We start from the raw sequence: 12,418 nt of genomic DNA, 5'->3' as shown, positions 1-12,418 counted from the left end.
GCCTTTAATATAATGTAAGAATGACATGCCCCTTTCTGGAAATAATGAATTATCCGGTCTGTTGGTAAAATAACATGTTAAACAGTCATTCACATAAAAGAAAACCATACTTTTCAGTTCTTAAAAAAGTTATCATGAGGACAAACTAACAGACAGTGATGTGTTCATTACCAAACTATCTGACGTGTTCACACAGAGTAGATAGGAATCTGTTAAAAACCTTTCGAGGTGGTCTCAGTCACACTTATCACATGATTAAACAATTTTGGGAAAAAAGAAAGCCTGGGCACTGAGGCCACATTAGCTGCAAAGAAAACCATGTTACCTATTAATAGAAACATCCTGGGGAAGTCAAACAAGTGCTCGAGTTAGTCAGAAGGAAAAATGAAAAGCAACATCATTTTGGGGCTTTCCTTACCTGAGCGTAGCTGTTTGATTCGCCCATTACTTGCACTGGGGTCAATGGGCAGGAAGTCTTTGTACCAGGTAATTTCCGGGTCAGGGTTTCCACTGGCAGCACAGAGCATGGTGGCTGTTCGAGTGCGCTCCACCACTTTCAGTTGAGGGCCCATGTCGATGTTAGGGAAGCCTAGTGGAAGTAGGTCCTCTGTAAAAAAAAAAAAAACAGGCGAAGAGGGCACATGAGTCCTCTGACTAGAAAACCCAGCTCTATTACATTCAAAAAGAACTTCACATTCAATGTAGTTACTTGTAATCTTTGTAAATTATTAGGAGTATTATTAGAAGCACTGCACAGTTTTAAGAGCGCAGACCAACTAAACCATGTACAGTCATTTCTTCGACTGCTTCCTTCTCGAATATTGAGACGGCTTTGTAATTATAAGAGCAACCGTCCGGTAACCCGGGGCTCGCTGACTAGACTGCCATTCTCACCATTAACTTGTCCATTAAGAACCATATAGTTTCAACTGGAAATAGATGACTTACAGGTGAGGCACGAGAGTGGAAAGTAAAACCAAAAGAAAAGCCAGGTAATCCCAGTATGTTCTCCATGTATGGTTTACGAATGTTCAGTGAAATAAATTACGAGTTGATTTGAGTTGATCTGAGGCTACACAGACATTGAGACAAAATATAACCCCCAAGAGTTTAGGACTGAATGCCAATTGAGAGATGCAATCTTGCATTAAAGGTGTAAGAGTTTTCTGTAAGGGTAGCATTTGCATTATTGCTACGCTAATTCAAGAACCATCGCACAAGCTTGTACATGTGATAATTTTACAAACACTGTGGTATCCTTGGGGCTAATAATCATGCATGATTGCGCAGTCAATCCACTGTAGAGAGATGACAGTGTGCTCTATGGTCATTGTTCTCCTTATTCAGACTCCATGCTCCCTGGGGGCAATTAGTCCCATGGGTCAAATTGCCTGACCTCTACCCTGGCTGGAGCCAGAGCGGTGACTCATTCTCAGATGATGAGAGCCCAGGGGGGAAGTACCCAGAGGTGTAATGTACATCAGAAGCTCAAGGCCACATTGCAACTCGGAGAGGATTCACTGACTAAGATGCTGGCCGGTGGCACAGCTGAGGTCACTGTTCATCTGGAGAGACAATGACCTCACATCCACTCTGTAGACATCACGGTGGTGTCGTAGACACTCCGGGAGCACTAAATTAAGAACAAAATAGGGCAGTAAGTTGAGTTGCAGTTTTAGTGGCGCTCTAAACGCAGGGTCGTCTGTCTGCCTTAACTAAACAGAAAAGAGGAGCTTTTATGTGTTTCATTTTACACCTTATAAACACAATGAAATAATGATAAAATGAAGTGATTATTTCAGGATTTTCTTATTTCAGAATTTTCTATTTTCGCTAGACAAATAGAGACAAACAAAAAACTCAGTTGTCTCGGATTGTGCAGAAAAGAGAGGAAGAGAGGTCACAAGTTGAAATGCTAAATCTTTAAATAAAACACATATAGGAGAACAGAAAGAAGAACTAGAGGGTCTCAGAACTTAGTCCACACAGGTTACCTCTAACTAAGGCTGACATCAGCAGAGCACAATAAATATTTCAATGCCAGGTTCAAAGAAGTACAGGCATTTACACAGTTTTAAGCTCTGTGCCGTATCCTCTCCATCGATTATTAATGATCACCCCTGTATAATCTCTTTATACCAATTCCCCCCTGAAGCTCGGAAAAGCAATGGCGAGGCCACACATCACTTTAGAAATGTCAGGACAAGGCAGAGCAATATGTTCTCACAAACTCCCTCTTCTCTGTGTCATCAATGATCTATGCATAAAATGTCACCAAAAAGGTGCTGCACTCTCGTACCCCTCTAGCCAACTGTGTCTGTTGGAGATGGATATCTGCAAAGGGTAGGCTCGGCTTGTGCCAGACACCTGATGTGTTCATAGCTGCTGTGGCCTGGCTGTGCCTCACATGGTATGAAAACAGCAGACAGAGTCCTACGCAGGCCGCGGTAATGAAGCTGAAAGCATACAGAGTAAGTGGATTTGAGACTAATAAAATTAGGCAAGTGACAGAGGGAATCTGCCTGAAGGAGCAAGAAAGGCCGGGACAAGGTGGGCAGACAAACAAACCAACCAACCAAAACAGCGGTAAACAAGGAGGTACGGTGGATTCACAGTGAGATTATGCTATCTTTACAGCTGCTCTGACCTGATACAGCATCGGCAGCCATTCCTGAATAAATGGCATGCACGCTGGTTACTTACTTCCCTTGGAATAGAGTCTGATATCATCTTTCCCCCAGGCTATGTCGATAGAGGCGGCCATGCAAAAATAAATAGATCACTCATCGAGGGAGAGTTACTTCGGGCTTAGTCGGCCTGACTGTGAAGGGGAGAAGGCAACCAATGACACGGGCTGATAGTATCCTAGAATTCCCAAAGGGCCATTCCCCCATAATGGCGTGGCAATTGCATTTATATGATGTGCACTGGGGGTTCTCCGCGATGGCAGATCTACAAAGGCCAAATACAATCGACACGTGTGCACTATTGGTCAATGACAACACTGCTATGTTTTTTGCCGAGAGCAGCCTTTGTCACTTAGGCCAATAATCGTCATACTTCAGAGCTACGAGACACAGGCTGCAGTTACGAGATGCATTGTGCCAGGAGTTTTTTAAAAGCCAAGCCTCACGGTCAAGTGCTGTTTGCTGCCTCTTTGAAACCAATAGTAAAAAGTGTTTGTTTTAGCATGACTGTTCCATGACAGTAACCGCGTGTTTATCATTGCATGTTATCAACTATTAAGACGAAGGTCCTCTAACCCTACGAAAGTAGTTGTTTTTACTCTAGCCTGATTCCCAGGATGTAGACTGTAGGTAAAATTCTGCCATTGGCTGCTTGTCTCACGCAGCATTACTCCTTCCTTTCCACGTTCTGTCCGTAACTGATTTCAAAATCCCCATTTTAACGGAAACAACAACTTCCAAGTGCTAGAAACCGACATGCTGACATTGGCAGGTTTTGACCATAGACTGAATGTAAAGATGGACAATATGACATTTCCCCAAAAGTGAAGCCAAACACAGCGCTGTGGAGGTTTTCACCTAAACGCAAGATTTCTTCCCTAAACCTAACCTTTTTGTGCTTTGAACTGTGACAGTTCCACGAGCTAAACTACATGTTTGTTTTATTGTAACCATGATGACGAAGGTCCAGTATAGCTGCTGCGATACGGTTGCTGTTTCAGGAGATCTTTCAATAAGTCGTTACCGGGGTAGGGATAAATACCACAGAGCACAACACTACAAGGTATCCATACTAAGGAAAGTATTCAACAGGATTTGACAGGTTTCAAAGGTTGCAAATTGTTTATTATTTGTTCATAGTCAAAGAGGGAGAACAGTAACCTACTGTGATGGCAAAAAGTTCATGCCCACTCGACACAACAGCTGGCTGGATCCGCATGACTCCCAAGCAAAGCCTGCTACAGGCCCTCATTGACCTTATCTAGATTTAGATTTTTGTCATTCTCTTTGGCTTTTATACTTTTGCTGGCTTGAGTGCCATCATTATCCATAATTGTCTTTAATTTCACTCCAACATTTAATATCATTACACAAGTGACAGGTGCAAAGCCTTTAATCAGCCTCTGGTCAGATTAGCCATTGCCTGGTTGTTAATCTGCCGACTCATGCCTGCTGTTGCATTCTACTTTCTATCATGCTAAGTGTGGCCCTCTTAAAAAGGTCCTTTAGACTCATTAAACTCTCCAGACTAATCCCATTTCCTGGGATCCACTCGTACCAAACCACTGCTCTATTTGCAAATCTAAGTCTGGTATAGTAATACGTGTACCAGAGTAGCACAGCTCTATATAAACTGGTTTGGTGACTTACAATATATCATCCGGTGAGCACTTTCACTGTTACGACAGCAAGAAGATGTACTGTACTGATGAATTAATGGGCTTGGTTAATTCTACTGATATGCAATCCTATGCTATATCCACCATGAATCAGCATGACCACATATCATTCACTATCTGCTGCACAAAGAGTCATGAGCATTGATCAGGATGAGCAGATCTTATATATATTTTTCTACCACACACATCATCCCTGTTCATCTGGAGTCAAAATCTGTGACACACTGGCTTCAGAGCTGCTTATTCGGAGCCATCAATTATCTCACAGAGTGGAGAGAGGCGAAACCTGACTGAGGGTTTTACCCTACAGCAAATGCTGTGGGGTGCTGTGCCGTCCCCCGCACCTATTACTCATATTATTATTTTCACTTACTGAAATGATTTAATTTCATCAGCAGCATAATCAGGTTAACTGATTACCCAGCGCCACAGCATAGAGACACAGGATTTAAGCAGGTTTGTGCATTAATACCACAGAGGGACTGCCGCGAGACGGACAGAGTGAGACAGAGAGCAGGAGAACAGGAGGAGCAGGAGACAGGGAGAGGGAAACGGAGGTTAAGATTAGAAGCTTTACAGTAAGGACAGGATAAACTCAGAGGAAGGCAATGAAGAATTACGACGGCGTGCTCTCTTTTGCACATAAACGTGGTTGAATAAATCAATCCATCATCCAAATAAAGTTGACCACTTGGAACTAATTCAAGAAATCTCCGCACTTTTCCTGTGTTGCACCTTTTTCAATTTGACATTCCCTGAAATCTGTGCCCAGAAGTATCCACGTTGAATTGCTTGAGAAATATACAAAGGAAGACAGGGCGACCAGTGATCCAGGGACAGAGAAGAATAGCAACACAGGGAAAATCTAATCACAGTGTCTCTAGGCCCAGCACCGATAGCCCTCTCTGGATGGCCATCTCAGCTGAATAATGGTTATTATACGGTCAGCACTCAACCTCTACCCCCCTGCTCTGTTCCCGGAAAGATGTCTGATGCGCCATTGGTATTCTCTGCACCTCGCACATCGAGCCACCAAGGGCAAAATTTAGATCCAAATCTCCAAACATTCGCCCCGAGAGAAACAGTCCGATGAGACCACGTGAAAAGCAGAAAGAGGGGCAGGGGAGAAGAGAGACAAAAGAAGACAGGGAGAGACAGAAAGATTGAAGATTTGAGGGACACTAAAAGTAAGGCAGAAGTTTGAAGCATTGCCTTTTGCCCTCTGGTATGCTGGCACAGCATGGGCTGCGGCACTTCCAGGTTCTGTGAGACCTTCTTCTCACAGGTTGTCAAACTCCTCAATTCCCTTTAAAAAATGCACACATACGCTGTCAGAATTGTCTTGCACATACAAGGCCTGCCTGAATACAATTCAGCTCACAAAGTTGATATCTTGTCATTTATATCTAGCAGTATATGATACTGTGCAATAAATCCATGCTTCTATTACTTCGGCAATGTATTACTACACTCCAGTGTAAAATTCCATGTACTACTTATACTACCCAATAACCTGGCCGTAAAAAAGCCTGACAGGATCAGTAATAACTTTATGGATTTTGTGTCGATTCATCAGCCAATCTACGTCCACTGGGATTTGCCCAGGTATGCCCGATGGCGAGTGCCACTGTGAAGGGTTCTGTTTTACCTTGAGTCTCACAGGGATTACTTTTACATATGTTTACCTCATTATTTGAAACTTAACCCACATTTAATATGAATACTAGACATTGTAACATTATATACATTATATATATGACAAAAAAATAACAAAGAGTATAATAATCCCTTTTTTAGCCCAGTAAAACCAGGTCTGCATTCTTCCAGTAAAACCAGGTCTGCTCCCACTGGAGCTTTACGTATGGCGTCGTTTTTTAAACACGTGACCACTGACCCATTGTTTCTCGCAATATCAAACATGTTTTAAGTAATGATTTAAAGGAGATTAAGTGCTGGCAAGTCAAAGGTTTGAGCTTTCAATTGGTTTTCATTTAATGTTTCTCTATGCATCCGAGGTTTAAGTGAAGGTCAAGTTTTTCGGAAAACCCCCACGTTCTAGGACGCTGATTTCAAACAATGTCTGACCTGAGACACAAAAGGGCGTGTCTCAGGTCTTGATGGGTTAAGAGTTATTTGTGTTGCTAGTTTAAATATTGAAATAACTTATTAGGGTTTTATTTGAGGAATAAAGATAATTAATTTCTTTGCCGAAATGATAATATGGTCATTTATCTTCATTTTGTCATATTTCAACATCAAGGCCCTGTACACTCACACAACACTTGGCTGATACAGTTTCACACAAACACACCACAGCTACACTCACATATTTTCTAGTACAGCGATGAACCAGCAATTCTGGGAGTGAATACAATTTGATTAAGGCGTCGCTTGTTGTTAGCCTATCCTATCAAGATAATTATATTAGTCTGAGTAGCTGCACCACTGTCTCGGTCCCATTTCCTTTCTTGTTGTTCAAAACTTGCAGCAAAGGTAAGAAAGATGCAACATAGTGAATCTGAGAGACCAAATAGAAATGAAGACATCACAGTAAATCACTAAATCACCAAAGCATTATTACCGTAGATTTGAGTAATGGTGCATCCATGTCGTGCTCCTCTGATCTAAACTTTGGCTGTCTGTTTCTTCTAATTAATATATTTGATATATTAAGAGTCAAGAATCAAGTTATGTGTTGTATTTCATTAAAACTCGTAAAAAGAAGCGAGATACATTTTCATCATCCTTTAGTTAACTGAATAGACACAGGGTTTTCAGTTGATTAGAAGGCCTCATGGTTCAGCTACGTAAGCTGACTCGATTTTCACCGCTGGAACACAGGGTCCAGCCGTCGATAGAGAAACGTCCAATAGAGGATGTTTCCCTGATGTGGGGAGCCACCGTGATAAGACAAAGCACAGACAAGAGAGAGGAGTAATTGCCGGGGACAGCTCCTTCAATCCCCTGGCTGTGAGGAGAAGAGGCGGAGTGAAAAATAAAAACATGAAAGAATTTTTTTTTTTTTCTATTTTATCCATCTCAGCCGGTGGAAGTTTATCGAGTTTCCTCCCCCTCTCTCTCTCCCTCTCTCCCTCTCTCTCTCGCTCCCTCTCTGTCTTGTCAGGCTCCTGAGGCGTCTGGGGTAAGACAGGCGAACTCCAGGGGAGACAGGAGATGAGGCCGGAGCCATTAAAGGAAGTGCCTCACTGTAGAGAAACGTCAACCAGTCAGGTCTGGTTTAGTGGTGGGTGGCTTTGAGTGGGCGCGTGTGTTTTGTCTAGGTGCATGTGTGTGTGTGTGGGGGGGGGCACCCAGAGTGGCAGCGCTGCTGTGCACGCCTTTTAAAATGGGCACTGCTTCTGTTACTTCAACGCAAGCGAGTTGAGAGATGCACAGTAGATCATCTCATTCAATCACAAGAGCAGCTCAGGTTAATTCTCCAACAGCCTTTAAACGTGGAGAGCGGTGACATGTTTAGCCCCTTTCACGCATGCACTCAACCACACTCGAGATTGAAAGTATTGTAATGCAAAGTGTTTTTTCCGTGAAAACAATTTTTTTGAAAATGGCATTCTGCCTTGTGCTATTTTCTCAGTCCTGATTAAAAGCAACTATATGAAAAGATGCAGCATGTCCAAAGCTATGGTGTTCTTACACATAATAATAATTATACAATAACACACGTCCTATGGTACCTCGTTAAGACAGCAGTGTTATAGTTATCGCTTCCCATTCACAAGGAATTTATGTGTGTTAATAATGAAAACAGTGTGACTGAGCCACTGTGTGGATGCACAATAAACATGGGGGGTGGGTCCAAAACTTATATTATACAACTTTTTCTTACAAACTAAAATGGCTTGGATCCTGTCAGATGATGTAAGTAGGCATGCCATACCTGATTACTGATGACACTGATGAGAAAGTGAACTGTGACGGGGGGCGGGGGTCTTTGGCAGCTCCTAGTGGTGCAGCGTTAGGCTGTCAAGTTGGAGTCATAAACTACTTTCTGTAAGTTTGAGAATGTATTGTTTAAACAGTATGTGTGATCAATAAAAATACTTCTCTCTCATATTTAAAAGGTGACATATTATGCAAAAATCACCTTTTCAGTGTTTGTGCACATACATGTGGATATCTGTGGAGCCTGCCAGCCCACAAACTGTGAAAAAAGACCACCCTGTCTTTTTTTTGTGAGCTGGCTAAACTGGTTCAGATTTCTCTCCCACTCTGATGTGACGGTTGGACTCTTTTGGTGATCCCCGCCTGCAATCTGAGAATCTCGTCTGGTGAAGGGGAGTGACAGTTCCTAAACATTTTGAAATCAGTTTTGCTTTTTTCTCCATGTGGGGAAAACCTAAATGCCAAACTCCCTGCTTTAGACAGCTATTTGCTAGTTAGTAGTGATAACATCTTTGGTTTTAGACAATGTGTGAGCAGGGCTTGTGTGTGTGTGTGTGTGTGTGTGTGTGTGTGTGTGTGTGTGTGTCTGAGAAGCAAGACTAAGTAGTCCAGACATATGGTGCAAAGACCTCTCTAAGCTGGCTAAACACCAAGTGGCCAAAACAACAATGGATTGAGAGGTTTGAGCTGCTGCACTGTGCCATTCCTGGCAGAGCAACTAATATAACCCAATACCAAAAACCCCCAAACAAAGACTGACAATAATTGCAAAAGGATTTGGAGGGAGGTGGATGGGTGGGTCTGGGGAGCGAGGTCATAGACTTGGTGGGCCATTAGCTTAGTGCAATTAAGCCACTAATGACAGGTCTGGAGGCACCATTGGTAACAACAATCATGAATATGCGGGGGGGGGGGGGGGGGGGGGGGGGGGGTAGATAAGCAGAGGGCCAGCTAGATGACTGACTGGTAATTGCTCAGTGTCACTTCAAGATGCGGAGGCGACAAGCAGACACAGCAACAAGGGTCACAGAGGATGTGCCCCTCGCCAGGGCGAGAGAGGTTGGAGTGTTGGATAAATAAGTCACTTAAAAAGATGACAAGACCGAGGGGTTGCGGGCAGAATGCTGATAATGCCGAGCAACAAAGAGGATCGTTAGGAGGAAAAGTGGACAAAAGACCACAGCTGCAATTTCACCAACATTTCCTGCTGTAGCAGCATTTGACAGAGAAATTGGTGAGTGGTCAAACATCATCATTTGTCAAGAAGGAAGGAACCAACACAAATGGAAAACGAAAGGGAAAGCACTTACAGTACACATTGTACGAAACAAAATTACACACAATGTCCCTGCCAGCCGTAACAACCCCATTCACACAGAGATGTGATGCTTGAACTCAACGCATACAAATCTCAGCGGAAGGCGTTGGGAGAAAATGTGGGTCTACGACTATGCGGGGCAGAGGGAGTGAAGGGGGCTAGAGCATGGTGGATGTGGCGTTGCCCTTTAAGGGCCAAGGAGCACAATGTTCTTAAAATAAGAACAGCTGCTGTTTAGTGCAGTTAAGATCTGGGCCGCACTCCAGAACACAAGCTCTGTAATCACAAAGAAGTCCTGGATAGCATCGTCCAACTGGCCCCTCTCCGAATGCTATTTTCCTCATACATATTGTAGACCCTAACTTCTGCCTTCGGATAAGTTCACCTCCCACCTCACTTAGAGCAGCAATGGTTAAAGTCTTGGGTTTGAGGAGATAGTTACTTACTATGCATTACTCTGTAAAGCTTGCATTCAAGTTTTTTTTTTTCAGACATTGACAAAATTACATCCGCCGCAGGAGAATGTCAGAGTCAGCAAGAAAATATCTGGAACATTCTATATTCTCCGGAAATTTGACTGGGGGGCTGGCAGGAAAAGTTGCAGACATTGTCCTGAGCAACATCGGCGCTCTCTGGAGAGGTTCAGGAAAATGTCCGGACTTCAGTGCATGTCTGAAAGCAGCTTTGGTCGTATGAGCTTTGCCGATCCTGCGGGGCTTACAGCGCGACCTCTGTGCCTTCAGTCACCTGGGCTGGTGGCTTATGCATATGCATGAAACTGGTGGTCCAGGCCAGATCCCCTCGCTCGTCTTTATGCATGAGCTGGACCACCCCAAAGGTCGCCACTCGCACCGCTTCCACAGGAACCCCATTTGTCATTCTCTGCTCTGGTGTGGAGATAAAAGTGGTATCCTAAGATTGTTTGGAGTTAATTTGATTCCAGCACATCATTATTGTATTCATATTGGTATTTTTATTGGATTCTACATGTGTATTTTAATTTAGTTTGCACCTTGATATGAAAATGCGCTTGACCAGCAGTAATTGCAAAGAACTGATTTAAATTTTCTCAGTAAATCCAAACTACTGGTGCAGATTTAATGAAGCATAAAGACAAAAAGGGATTAAGAAGGGTGGAGCTGCTGGGAATACTTTACTGTGAACCAGATGCAGGAAATCTAATGAAACGACTAATTTCACTACTGATTCATGCTGAATAACACATGGATTTCCAGATCTTTCTGGATGTGCAACAAGCGGCTATTGTTGTGTTTCAGATTCCATGCGCGATGAAGAACAGATGAACATTATCCGATATGGGAGGAAACGTGAAGGTGGTCCTGCCACAGGCTGAATCATCGGGAGAATCAAAGCGCTGAACACTTCATATTGTTTAAGGGTCTCAGCGACACACAACTCATTGATGTGACGAAGGATCCATGTTCCAGACGTTCTATCCAGTAACAACCCAATCAGCTAAACCTTAGCCCATCCTCTGCTTTACCACTTGCTTCCTTGCTTCTTTCATTCCTTTTTCTTTTTTACCCTACCCCAGTGCACTCTACTTGAGCAGGAATTATATGAAATTAATGGGCGAGAGTTCAGGAGCCAGCCACTCCTGGCTAGAGGCTAGTTCCTTCCGCTAATCCAGCTCCATCAGCACCACCACCTCTTCTTTCTCTCCCTCTCTCTCCTTTATCTTTCTTGCAACCATTCAGCTTGTGGGTTTGGGTAACCCCCCATCCCCCCCCCTCTTCAATCCCCAATCACACATGATTACTGCATTACAGGTTTTGAGGATCAAAGGATTTCGAGGGCCAGATACTCTTATCAGGGTGAATTTCCTCTGGGGGCGACACTTTCTTTTTAACAATAGTTACGAGGGAGTGAGGGATATAGGCTGGCAACAGTCTAGCAAGCACACAAATGCTAATTTGTACGTAAGAATGGGGCAGAGGAAGGAAACGTGAAAGGTGGTGAGGAGATATCTAAGAACTACGAGTGGAAAGGAAGAAGCAGAGTCACTGAAGGACAGCGGAGGTAATATTTGTGAGGGAAAACCACAAACCTTCTTAAGCCTCCAATAAGGTGGAGGGGCATGAGGGCAGGGCCATCCGAGTGGTCAACATTTGCCTATTGATTTGTTGTTTGTGCCAAGCCCGACCTTTACTACACACCGATAACACCAATAACAGCTGAGGAGTCCCAACACATGACCTCGTGAGCACCATCACAGAACGAAGCAATATATGTCCCACGCCTGTAACAATCTCCTGAAATGCAGGAACCAAATGGCAACAACAAAAAGAGGAGAAATACCACGTTATAGTTATTGCGATCGTTTGACAAAAGAAAGAGCAAATGCTTTATCATTGGCAAGTGAAAACATTGCAAGAAGGGACTCGCTGATAGCAGGTGCCTCATGCAAAAATGGGTTCACCATGAACAGGTGACCTCCACTGATGGGCGTAGATCTTAACAGCTCCAAACATATGTATTATTTACTGACGGAAGCTGCGAGTGCTGCTTGGGAACGACAACTGACTTGTTTATCAAGGGGCCGAGCTGCAGATAATGCATTTGGCAGAAAACGACTCAGAGAGTAACACAGCAGAAGCGCAGCGTGGACGTAAACTCAAATGAGGTATGTCAGGGGTTTAGGCTCCCTTAAAAAAAAATAACGCTGTGCCTTTCTCTCTTGTTACTCTCTATCTCTGGCGTGGATGTAGGTGTCGGGGCCACTTCCATCCAAATGGCATGTTTAACAAAAGCTGTGCTGGCTGGTAGATAAGCGTGGAGGGTATACCCTCAGAACGCACGACGTCAAGATT

At 43.6% G+C, this 12,418-nt stretch overlaps 1 protein-coding gene across 14 annotated transcripts in view; it reads right to left on the bottom strand.

Annotated features, from left to right (window-relative positions):
* ptprsa (protein tyrosine phosphatase receptor type Sa) overlaps positions 1–12,418 on the bottom strand; it is a 217,612-nt gene that overhangs the window by 88,305 nt on the left and 116,889 nt on the right. For all 14 annotated transcript variants that reach the window (XM_035647166.2, XM_035647165.2, XM_035647171.2 and 11 more), the window contains one exon: positions 419–607. In XM_035647166.2, coding sequence (XP_035503059.1) covers positions 419–607 — 189 coding nt within the window. The remainder of the gene's footprint in view (positions 1–418; positions 608–12,418) is intronic.

The sequence above is a fragment of the Scophthalmus maximus genome, chromosome 13, assembly GCF_022379125.1.
Source record: "Scophthalmus maximus strain ysfricsl-2021 chromosome 13, ASM2237912v1, whole genome shotgun sequence".
In the NCBI taxonomy this organism is placed as follows: Eukaryota; Metazoa; Chordata; class Actinopteri; order Pleuronectiformes; family Scophthalmidae; genus Scophthalmus; species Scophthalmus maximus.
Note: the sequence above shows the minus strand (reverse complement) of the source record. Positions and strands in the feature narration are given on the sequence as shown.